This window comes from Pipistrellus hanaki (genome assembly GCF_964339955.1).
Source record: "Pipistrellus hanaki genome assembly, chromosome: 1".
NCBI lineage: Eukaryota > Metazoa > Chordata > Mammalia > Chiroptera > Vespertilionidae > Pipistrellus > Pipistrellus hanaki.
The window spans coordinates 145,929,355-145,942,284 of NC_140503.1; the positions used below are offsets into that span (position 1 = coordinate 145,929,355).

The window sequence follows — 12,930 nt, forward strand, 5'->3', positions numbered from 1 at the left end:
GGCTGTGGTCTCCGCGGGCCATTGTGTCCCAGAGCTCCCGGGACTGTGCGCCCTCCGCTCCCCGGGGCTGTGGGCACCGATCGCCGTGTTCGGCTCCGTCTCCCGTTTGGACAGACACCCGAGCAGCAGGAATGGGCGCCGAGGAGGGCGCGGGGCGCAGCGCCAGGAGCCCCAGCAGCACGAAGCGGCTGCCGCTTCCTCTCCCGCGCCCGCCTCGCGTCCCGGCCGCTCAGCTGACCCGCGGGCGGGGCCGGGGCAGGGCGGGGCCGGAGGGGCCGGCGCCTGGGCTCGCGGAGCGCCGGCCGCGGCTTCCGTGGCCTCCCGCAGACACCGTCCCCCGGTCCCAGCATGCGCCCCTGCCTGCTCCTGCTGCTCGCGCTGTGCGGGGCGGACCCCGCGGCCGCCGCGCGCAGCTTCAGCTTGCGAGGAACTTGGAGGATCCGCAACGGGAACGGCTCCCTGGAGCTGCCCGGGGAGGTGCCCGGCTGCGTGCACACCGCCCTGCTCCAGCGCAACCTCATCCAGGTACCGTGTGCGGCCGCCCCGCCAGCCCGAGCCCCGTTTCCTTTGCGGCCAGGGGCGCAGGTCCTGCCTGGGAGCCCCCTGCCCCGGGCGATGCTCCTCTGCTGGGCACTGACACCCCCATGCAGCGTGTGGTCTCTGGGGGCACTGCCAAGGCCGTGTATGTGCTGTTGGAGAAGTGCACCCCTGGGGGCCGGGCTGGATGGAGACTCACCCGCGCCCGGACCTCAGGAGCTGGGAAGCGGAAGTTTCTTTCGGGCAAAAGGTCTTGCTCCTTGGGGTGTACTTACTGCCTCAGCTCTCCACTGAAGAGCGGATAGAAAGGACTTGTTGTCACCCACAAACCCATAAAGCCTAAGGTGTGTGTGTGTGTGTGTGTGTGTGTGTGTGTGTGTGTGTGTTACTGTTTCAGCTACTTGGGGAAACTGTTGTGTTTTGCTAAGTAAACGCTAACTAGTAATGTCTCAGGCTTTCATTTTCGCGGTTAGGCCTCGGGGAGTCTGATTTGGGGACTTTGCAGCACCTGGGTTGAGGAGACAGACCTGTGAGTGTAAGGTTAGGGACTGTCAGTGCAGGTGTGGAGGCTGCATAACTTTCAAAGCTGATTGGAATATGAAGAGAGGTGCTCTTTCTTCTCAAGGCATGCGATGTGCGTGTGTTTAATAGATGCTCTAATTCAGTGTTTCCCAACCTTCTCTCATGATGAGAATCACCTGGTGGAGTTGTTAAAACATAGATTCCTGAATCCCAACTAAGAAGTGCTAAACTAGAATTTTTGGGAACATATAGGTAAAATTGTATACTTAACTAGTGCTCTAACACAGATGTTATATACAGAGCACTAAGTTAGGTATGCAATTTTACCTATATGTTCTCAAAAATTCTAGTTTAGCACTTCTTAGTTGGGATTCAGGAATCTGTGTTTTAACAACTCCACCAGGTGATTCTCATCATGAGAGAAGGTTGGGAAACACTGCAGTCTAATTTGTAGACTCGTGGAGGACATTTTCCTGGTTGATTGCCTGTGTGCGCAAATGTTTGCAGACTTTCACCTTCCACTGTTTTCATGGTTCCATCCGCTGCAGGTCATTTTCCCATTGTATGATTATCTTTGGCTGGGACAAGATGCATTTAAAAATATATATTTATATTTATTGACTTCAGAGAAGAGGGGAGAGGGAGAGCTAGAAACATCAATGGCGAGAGAAGCATTGATCAGCTGCCTCCTGCACGCCCACACTGGGGAATGAGCCACCAAAGTAAGCATGTGCCCTGCCTGGGAATCCAACCCTGACCTTCTGGTTAATTGGTCTGTGCTCAGCCACTGAATCAGGCTGGCGGGGCAAGGTGTACTTGCTAAGTAGTTTGCATGCATGGTCTCATTCCTTATAAGAACTCTATGGAATGTGTCTTTGCATTAGCCGGGAGCAGTTGAGAGAACATATCCAAGATCACACAGCAACAAAGTGGCAGAAATGGAATTCTAACCCAGGCTGGCCTGACTCCATAGCCTGGGTTCTGTATTATTCTGCTCTTACCCTGGTGTTTTGAAAAACTGTGTATTTTTGAAGCACTGTGGTTCACAATCAGGAGTATCATTCACATTTTACTTAAGTGACAAGATGGTTAACGAGGGTTATTTTCTGCATTAGCTCTTTTTCAAGAATGCTTGCCAGAAAGGAAGTGTATTTGACACCGGCTACAGCTTTTCTGTGCAATTCCTTGGTGGTTTAAGTTTGGAAAGCTTTTTTTTTTTTTTTTTTTTTTTTTTTTTGAGTTTCAGTGTGCCAAAATGAGAAAAAAAACGGTAATATCTCTTTATACTAAATATTTTGTGACAGTTTTATGTGCAGTAAATATATTTCTGCAAACCATGTTTTATGGCTCTTTTTTTATTCCATTGTGTACTTGCCATCATTTATTTTCTTAGACAAATTTTTAGAAGTGGAATTGCTGATTCAAAGGGTATGCCCTTTTTTAGTCTTTTAATATGAACTTCCAAGTTTGTTCTCCTTAAAAGCTGTACTAGTTTTATACTCTCATCATCATTTTATGAGAATGCTTATTTTAGGTGCAGATTTGGATATTATTTAAAAAAGAAAAAAAATCAAAACAGCCGAAACCGGTTTGGCTCAGTGGATGGAGCGTCGGCCTACAGACTCAATGGTCCCAGGTTTGACTCCGGTCAAAGGCATGTACTTTGGTTGCGGGCACATCCCCAGTGGGGGGTGTGCAGGAGGCAGCTGATCAATGTTTCTCTCTCATCTATGTTTCTAGCTCTCTATCCCTCTCTCTTCCTCTCTGTAGAAAATCAATAAAATATATTAAAAAAATCAAAACAAAACAATGTACTTTCTAGTGGGGTTAAATGTATTTTATATTTTTAATATGTTTATTGGTGATTTATGTGTTTTAATCTATTTTTCTATTAGCTATTTATCTTTAAAACAGATTTGTTAGACCTGTTGTTTAATTTTTTAGAACTTTCCACTTGTTAATGATTATTTTGCATTTATGTTTTAAGTTCTACATCTTACTAAGTTTTTTCTTTTATGATTGTTTCTGTCTTTGGGATTATGCTTTGAAAGTAATCCCCTCTCTTCCAATTAAATAAATATTTACATGTATTTTATCATTTTAATATCTTTATAGTTCCTTTCTTATATTTAAAAAGGGTTTAATTTTATATATTTTTATTGATTTCAGAGAGGATGGGAGAGAGAGAGATAGAAACTTCAATGAAGAGAAGGAATCATTGATTGGCTGCCTCCTGCATGCCCCGTACTGGAGATTGAGCCCACAACCTGGTATGTGCCCTTGACCTAAATCAAGCCTGGACCCTTCAGTCTGCAGGCTGATGCTCTGTCTACTAATCCAAATTGTCTAGGGCTATATTTAAAATTTTAATCCATTTGAATTTTTTTAAATGCTCACTTAGTTTTTTTTACTCTATGATTTGAATAATGTTTCTTTTGTCTACTGATATGAAAGACTAGTGGCCCAGTGCATGGGTTAGGGCACATTGAAAGGAAGTTAATTAGAAGAAATATTTTAATATTGCTATTTGTCCTTTCTCTATAATAGAATAGTCAATCAAATTCACAATCGACAATGACTGACTGAAACACACGTGTGTGATTTGCACCAGCCAGAGCTTTATATGTACATGCTACGGTGCCCACAACCACTGTTTCCAGGCTGGGCTGGGCTGTGGGCTGCATTTTGCGTCATGGGTCTTGGCAGCGTTGGCTGTGATTTGGTGGGCTGTTGTTCTGGGGTGGTGACGGGGCCTGTGTCCCACTTGGGGGAAGCTGAGTGTTGCTTTATCAGCACCAGGTTCGTGGTACTGTATTTTTGTAAATGGCCAGTGTGCGTCACGGCAGTTTCTGCATTGAACGACTGCCCCCTCATGGTCATTACATGTCATAGCGGCCAGTTGGATGGTCAGAGGGACACTTTGCATATTAGCCTTTTATATATATAGATTACTTTCATCATGCATGAAATTCACATATACTGATATTATTTTCTTATTCTCTTTCTGTAAATTCTTTACAAATAATTATAAATATTTAATGCTTATTGTACAAAAAACTAGTACAGAAAAATATAAAATATAAGGAAAGGAGAAGGCCAATAAAAAAGCATACTATAAAGCAGAGGTAATCACTATAAATTTTTTAATGTATATCTTTCTAGATTTTTCTAATATATTCAAAGAAATCCAATAATATAAAGATGAAATAAATCTTTAAGATAGTTTTGTAAGTAATTTCATCATTCAAAATATATGGTGAACATCTTTCTGTATCTATGTATTTATTAGATCTAGAATAATTTTTAGTAACTACATAGATTTTTATATAAAGATGTATTCTTAAAATCTTAAAAATAGAAGAAAATATATAAATCCTAGTGGCCCGCTGCATGAAATTCATGCATGGTGGGGGTGGGGTGGGTCCCTCAACCCAGCCTGCACCCTATCCAATCTTGGACTCCCTTGGGGGATGTCTGACTGCCAGACAGGGATTGGGCCTAAACTGGCAGTCAGATATCCCTCTCACATTCTGGGACTGCTGGCTCCTAACCGCTCACCTGCCTGTCTGCCTGATTGCTCCTAACCACTCTGCCTGCCAGTCTGCTTCACCCCCAACTGTCCCCAACCCCCACCTACCCCCCCCCGCTGGACTGATCGCCCTCAACTGCCCTCACTGCTGGCCTGCTCATTCCCAACTGCCCACCCCCCTCCTGCCAGCCTGATCGTCCCCAACTGGCCTTCCCTTCCCCGCCAGCCTAATCACTCCTAACTGTCCTCCCCTTCTGGCCTGATCACCCCTAACCGCCTCTGCCTCAGTCCCACCACCATGGCTTTGTCTGGAAGGATGGCTGGAAGGTCTTCACTTCTAATTAGCATATTACCCTTTTATTAGTATGGATACACATATACTAAAAATGGTAGGCACCAGATGCTTAGTACTTTTCTCTAAATTTTATCAGTACCTTAATTCTTCACATGTAATTGGGACAGATGGTCAGAGAAGAATATTTTTAGATGTGTAAATTTATAAAATATAAACTATAAGGTTATAGCTCAGTAGCTACACATGTGATTAACAAGTTAGTTTGAATCACTGTCCAAGGAGCCAGGAGTCTGTCCTTATCACTCATAAATAAAATATGTGCACCTGTGTGGATAAATGTATATTTTGGTATCGTTTGAGTATTCAAGAGGCAATTGCCATGTGAATATACTTTTAAAACATTTTATTTTAGTGAATTTCAAACAAATGTGAAAACGGTAGCTAAATGAACTCTCATTTACCCAATACCTGGCTTCAAAAATCCATGACTCATTTTGTTTGTTCCCCCATCCACTATGCCCACCTCCCTTATTTTGTTTGGTTTTGTGTATTTTTTAAAAAAATTCTCAACCAATTATATATTTATTGATTTTAGAGAGAGGGAGAGAGAGAGAAACATCCAGGTGAGGGAGAAATAGCGATTGGTTGCCTCCCGAATGAGCCCCAGCCAGGGATTAAACTGGCCTTCTGGGCATGTGCCCTGACCAGGAACCAAACCACATCCTGTGGGATACCGAAGGTGCTCCTACCTACTGAGCCAGCTGGCCAGGGCTCCCCACTGAGTTCTCACCAACCCACCCCATCTCAGAGGCAGCAACTATGGCTGTGGGTCTGTTTCCCTGCCCGTCCTCGCTCTGAGAGCAAGTGTGATTGGATCTTCTCCTCTGATCTTTCACAGCAGTCATGAATCTCTCTTCAGGCATCTATCCTAAACTTTTAAAAAATATATATATTTTATTGATTTTTTTTTTTTTTACATAGAGGAAAAGAGAAGGATAGAGAGTTTGAAACATCGATGAGAGAGAAACATCGATCAGCTGCCTCCTGCACACTCCCTACTGGGGATGTGCCTGCAACCAAAGTACATGCCCTTGACTGGAATCGAACCTGGTACCCTTGAGTCCGCAGGCCGACGCTCAATCCACTGAGTCAAACTGGTTAAGGCATATCCTAAACTTTCATGAGTCTGGCCCTTAGGAGTGGGCTAAGAAAACTGCCTTGTTACCTCTTTTAAATTCCCCTTTTAAATCCTCATTGGTCATAAAATAAAAAATGTCTTTACATTGTAACTCCTTTTCACCTAGAGGTATGTTATTTGATAAGCGCTATTTAGTAGTTTAAACATTTTAGAAAAAAATATTAAGTTCACTAAAATGTTTTTTTTTTTAAATATGTTTTTATTTATTTCAGAGAGGAAGAGAGATAGAAACATCAGTGATGAGCAGCAATCATTGATTGGCTGCCTCCTGCACGTTGGACCAAGCCTGCAACCCAGGCATCTGCCCTTGACTGGAATCAAACCTGGAACCTTTGGGTCTGCAGGCTGACGCTCTATCCATTGAGCCAAACCAGCTAGGGCTCACTAAAATGTTTGATGACTCATGAGCTTGAGATCTCTTTTACCTATGTGCATCCTCTGAAGTAAGAATTGTAGCTGAGGCTCATATATATATATTAAAATATATATTTTATTGATTTTTCACAGAGAGGAAGGGAAAGGGATAGAGAGCCAGAAACATCAATGAGAATCATCGACCAGCTGCCTCCTGCACACCCCCCACCGGGGATGTGCCCGCAACCAATGTACATGCCCTTGACCGGAATCGAACCTGGGACCTTCCAGTCCACAGATGGACGCTCTATCCACTGAGCCAAACCGGTTTTGGCTGAAGCTCATATTTGACGATAGAGAAACTGAGCTTAGTTGAAAGTAGCTTAGCTTCCCATGAACAATTTCTTTTTTATTTAGTACTCAGCTCATGGAAAGTTATATGCATGTGTGTGTTTATGAATTTTAAAGTCTAATTTAAATGAATACCCACGTGCCTGCTATTCAGTTTATGAGCCTGCACGTCCCAGTACCATTGCAATGACCTCGCGCCTCCCAGTCCCACCACCAATATCCTGAATTACCATTCTTTTGCTTTTTACAAATTAAGGTTTTACCAAATATCGGTGAATTGTAATATGTTGTTTAATTTTCTTGTTTTTTTAAAAAAATATATTTTATTGATTTTTTACAGAGAGGAGGAGAGGTTTAGAGAGCTAGAAACGTCGATGAGAGAGAAACACCGACCAGCTGCCTCTTGCACACCCCCCACTGGGAATGTGCCCGCAACCAAGGTACATGCCCTTGACCGGAATCAAACCTGGGACCTTTCAGTCTGCAGACCGATGCTCTACCACTGAGCCAAACCGGTTTTGGCAATTTTCTTGTTTTTGAATAAGTGTTTTTTTAAACTAGGTTTATTTGTTTTTGCCTGTGTCCAAGAACATAATATGTACATGAAATGACTATAAACTCTTCTTTTCTCCATTGAAATAATTATGTCTGGGATAGAACCAGACATTGGACTGAAGCAGAATTGGGAGTAGAAGAGATATTCCTTATATAGTCAAGGAGTCTATGTGTCTATATGCAGATATATGTAGAGGTAGTTCAGAAACGTCTAGAGAAAATGAGACTTATACTGTCATTTGCATGGTTGGGTGACACAGAGTGTGTTGATTTATAGTAAGTGTGGTAAATACCAATTATAAATAACTGGCGAAGGCCCCACATGGCCTGTTTATCTCCTGGTTCCCACTTGGTAGGTGGCAGTGGCATTGGGATTGCTGACAGCATTTGTGACATGGATGGCAGTGCCAGGTATTGCTGAGGCATGTGGCCTGGAGCCAGCGATGCTGGGTCTGCACCAGTAATCCACCACTTAATAGTCATTTGACTTGGAGCTTTGGAGTCTTAATAAAGGAGTGAGGGTAATACCTGCCCCACAGGGTCCCAGGCAGTAACTCTCAGCTTCTGTTGTTGTGTGATCCCCTGGTGTAAAGGGTCAGTGTGTGCGGCGTCAGGTACAGTCGTGTGGCTGGAAGAGTGCAGACCTTGGTGTTAGACTGAGTTGGTTTCCTTCCTGGATGGACCTCAGGAAAGCCACCCCACCTTTTGGAGCGTTAGTGCCGTCCTCTATGAAATGGCATATTACCCATGTTTGCTTTGGAAATAAGAGTGTGTGAGTGCCTGTCCTGGAGGTTGACAGTAAATGGTCAACAAATGATACTGTTATTGTTTTTAGGGTTCATGGGTTTGCTTGACAATTGGGTAACTTACATGGGTCCCGGGTCATCAGATGCAACACTGAGCCACTGTTTGCCTAAATGGGACTCAGAATTTTAATATGAGCACCAGGAGGTCAGAGCAACCTGGAACCAAATTAAGTGGGTTGCTTTCGCTTAGCATTCGGAAGAGTTATTATATACATGTAATCTAAGCCTCTGCCACCTTTACTTTTAAGGTATTTTCTCTTAGTAAGAGAATTTTTTATAAAGGCTTCAGTTTTTTTTTTTTTTTTTTTTTTTTTTGAGCAATTTTAGGTTCAGAGCAACATTGAATGGAAAATACAGACAGTTTCCATCACTCCCACACATGCACAGCCCAATCAGTGCTGGTACCTTTGTTACTATCAATGAGCCTGCAGTGACACTGCATCTTTGTCACTCAAAGGCTGTCGTTCACATTAGCATTCACTCTTGGTGTTGTACATTCTGGGATCTGACAGATGTATCATGATATGGATCCACCACTGCAGCACCATTCAGAGTAGTTTCACTCGCTGCTCTGCTCTGTCTGTTCATCCCTTTCTTCCCTCTGATCCCTGGCAACCGCTGGCCCTTTCACTGTCTTTATAGTTTTGTCTGTTTTAGAATGACATGGAGTAGGACTCAAACAGTAGGTAGCCTTTTCAGATCGGCTTTTTTTTAAAATTAGAAAAAATTTTAACCTCTAAATTCTGCCTAGGAAAAAAATATATTTGAGAAGATGGCCCCCTCGAACTCGACATGCAGCTTCCCTCAAGAATCTGGGAGACAGGAAGGTGGCTTGTGCCCTGAAAGCAGCCCTAAGGCTTAGCAGGTGGACGTGTTGCAACGGCATTAGCCTTCACTCTTCCTTCTCGTAGTATTTTTAGCGCATTGGGCCGAGTCCATAGTGTAGAGTTATAAATAGAGCTGGGTGGAGACACATGGGTAGGCTAATAACTAGGTGCCTCATCAAACCTGTGTCCTTAAGTATTTATTCCATATTTGTTCACTCATTGGAGAGGCTGAGTCCTGTGTGTGGGGAAAGGCAGAAAAGGAAACCAGTTGGCTGGCTCTGGTACACCTCATTTAGCAGATCAAAACCAGACCTTCAACGTCAGTTTGGCTTGGCCAGTATGGCTCAGTGGTTAAGCACTGATCCATGAACCAGGAGGTTTCTGTTTGGTTCAGTGATTCTCTCTCACCATTGAGGTTTCTATCTCTCTCTTTTCTGTTCTCTCTCTGAAAGAAATAAAAACATATTTTTAAAAAGTTAAAAAAATATATCAGTTCGGTGATTCCTGGTTGTTAGTCAATCTCTTCAACCACTCCCTCCCCTAGTAACTTATCAAAATACTAGAGGGCCGGTGCATGAAATTCGTGCACTGGAGGGGCATCCCTCAGCCCAGCCTTCCCCCCTCACAGTCTGGGAGCCTTCAAGGGATGTCCTCTGTGGGAGGCAGCCAGCTGATCTGGGGAAGGTGCCATCCCCATCACCCTGCTGCTGCTGCTGCCCCTGTTAGCCGCCGTGGTGTTTTCATCAACACGGACTCCAATCCCTTCACCACAAAAAAACGATAGCTTTTAATTTCAAGATGTCTCTTTCATAGGATATAACATTTTTTTTATTTTTTATTTTTATCCTCACCTGAGGATATGTTTCCATTGATTTTTAAGTTTTTAAAAAAATATATATTTTATTGATTTTTCACAGAGAGGAAGAGATTGTTAGAAACATCGATGAGAGAGAATCATGGATCAGCTGCCTCTTGCACACCCCCCCACTGGGGATGTGCCGGCAACCAAGGTACATGCCCTTGCCCGGAATCGAACCCGGGTCCTTTCAGTCCACAGGCCGACACTCTATCCACTGAGCCAAACCGGTCCTGGCTGTTTCCATTGATTTTTAGAGAGCGTGAAAGAGAGAGGGAAAGACAGAAAGAAACATCAATGTGAGAGGAACACTTTGACTTGTCGCCATCTGCATGAGCCCTGACCTGGGTCCCAGCCAGGGAGGAGCCTGAAACCTAGGTACATGCCCTTGATCAGAATTGAACACGGATCCTGCGGTCAGCAGGCTGAGGCTCTATACACTGGGCAAAACCGGCTAGGGCAGGATATGATACTTCTTAGCCCCTCCAGCAGTGGACCTTCGCTTTTTCCTCCAGGAGTGAGGTGGAAAAACCCTAGATCACCTTTTTGGATTCTTATTACCCAAGTTACTAAGAATATTACCGGTAGCATACAGGAAGCTTAGCCAATGAGCGATCAGAAAAGGTGTTTCCTCTGCAGCTCATGCACAGAGGCAGGACTGCTGGTGTGCTGCGGCTGGGGCAGCCCCAGACCCCCCTGCCTGTGTCCACTCTGGCAGCCCCCTGTCTCTGTCTCTGTCTCTGCTCCGGGTTTCACCTGCACGCACAGCCTCCTCCTCCTGATCGGTTGTGACCGTTATGGTGTCCTGGCTAATTTGCATATTCTCTCTCTCTCTCTCTCTCTCTCTCTCTCTCTCTCTCTCTCTATATATATATATATATATATATATATATATATATATATATCTTCCTTCTCGTCAGGAGCACTTTCTGGCAGGTATCTTTCTTACCACCTCGATACATACCCAGTGACGAGGTGTCTCTTACAGGTTTGGGCTCTGGGCAGGTGCCCAGCTGGCCTTTGCCGACCTAACTTGGTCATCCAGCCCTTACCTCTGTGGAACCTGACAAAGTCGGCTTTTCCGTCTCTATCTTTCAGTCCCTGAGGAAATGCCCCTGGGCCTGCCCCAGTCAGGGAGAAGCCCTCCGGTCCGCACTGTTTTCCCCTGAGCAGCTGTGGGGATGTACATAGAAGATGCACCGAAAAGCTCCGCTAACCACTTTCCGTTCTGCCTCCTGTCCGGGAGCCCTCACCTGGGAGGTAGAGGGTGGAGAATGAGAAGGAGAAGGAGACCTAAGGATATTGAAAGAGAGGACTTGGGGCTGGACCCTTCGTTGGAACAGCATCGTGAACATCCAGCAGACTGGTCACCTGGTCACCTGGTCACCTGGGCAGAGGTTGGCAGTCATTTTGAGTGAAGGGCAAAGGATTAGGCTTCCTGGGCCATGCCATTGTAGCACGAGAGCTGCCATATATACTTGGTAAAGGAATGGGCATGTTCTCCACTCAGACTTTATTTTGTTGACATCTGTCCATTCTTACTTTGCTGGCCACACAGAAACAGGTAGTGAGCTGCACTTGGCCTGGGGCTGGCTGGCCTGGTCTGGGATAATCCAGGAAACCTGAAGTTTGATGGTATCTGTGCTTCCTGTGTATTCTCTATAGAGACCCTTCTTGTGCTCTCTTAGTGAAGCTGAGTGAAAAACAACTTTGGAAATGCTAAGTGAATCCAAGGAGTGGGAGTTTTGGTGACGTTCTGGCAGTGGAGGAGAAACTTCTGCACGGGAGGCCAGCTGAGATGGCGGCAGCGATAAGCACAGAGAGAGCCTCAGGGCGGTGAGGGAGTGGTGGCTGCACACCGGAAGGTCTGCCTTTCATTTAATGCTAACACCTTGGAAGCTCTGAGCTTGGTTTTAACAAGGGAAGCCAGTCTTAATCTCTGCACACGTTGTTTGATAAAGAAACTATGTCATTTATATATTTCAGAGCTCTTTCATTTGAGATATTTTGTTGAACTTTAAAAATCACACACGCATTTTAGTACTTTTAGTATAGGAATGCCGTGTTCACTTTGTTTCTTAACTGGTTGGAGCTTTAGCCTTGAGGATGAGATTTGCTGGCATGTGAAATGCTTGTACTCCTAAGCCAAGAGTTCATTCATTTTTAAGTGATAAGTAGCTATTGTTAATTATTTATTTCATGTTTAATTAATTTATTTTTTGCATATTTAATCATCTACCATAATTCTTATCAACAGGATCCTTACTACAGATTTAATGACCTTAACTACAGATGGATCTCCTTGGATAACTGGACCTATAGCAAGGCATTTCAGATCCCCTTTGACATTAAGTATGTATATGTGTATGTCTATATCTGTACATTGAGTGGCCAGATTATTATGATTTCTGAATGCATAATAACCTGGCCACTCAGTATATATATGTATTAGAGGCCTGGTGCATGAATTCGTGCATGGGTGGAATCCAGCCAGCCTAGGAGACATGGGTGCTTGGCCGGCCTGCCTGCTGGTCGAACTCCTGGTTGAGGGAACAATTTGCATATTAGCCTTTTATTATATAGAATATACACTGAGTGGCCAAATTATTATGCATTCAGAGATCATAATAATCTGGCCATTAAGTGTATATCTATATATCTAATCTTTATTTATGTATTTCTTTCTTTATTATTTAAGCTTCCCCCCCACCCCCTGTCTCTGCAATGATCTCTTGTTGTTGTTTTTTTAAAATATATTTTTATTGATTTCAGAGAGGAAGGGAGAAGGAGAGAGATAGAAATATCATTGATCGGCTGCCTCCTGCACACTTCCTACTAGGGGCAGAGCCTGCAATCCAAGCCTGAAACACAGGCCTGTGCCCTGCCAGGAATCGAACCGAGACCTCCTGGTTCATAGTGAACATTCAACCACCCCATTCTGGCCAGGCTAACCTCTTGCTTTTTAGGTAGCGTATCAGAGAGTTGTTCAACCAAAGCCTTGTACTATAAAAGTTAATATATGATTATATTTTGATTTATATGAGGATGGTGTCATGGATTGTGAGTGATGAAATTATGTCCTAATTACCCCAGCCGGTTT

At 44.1% G+C, this 12,930-nt stretch overlaps 1 protein-coding gene across 1 annotated transcript in view; it reads left to right on the forward strand.

Annotated features, from left to right (window-relative positions):
* The first annotated feature begins 249 nt into the window (after positions 1–249).
* MANBA (mannosidase beta) overlaps positions 250–12,930 on the forward strand; it is an 87,314-nt gene continuing 74,633 nt past the window's right edge. The window contains exons 1-2 of the mRNA XM_084901793.1: positions 250–525; positions 12,088–12,182. Coding sequence (XP_084757919.1) covers positions 349–525; positions 12,088–12,182 — 272 coding nt within the window. The 5' untranslated portion in view covers positions 250–348. The remainder of the gene's footprint in view (positions 526–12,087; positions 12,183–12,930) is intronic.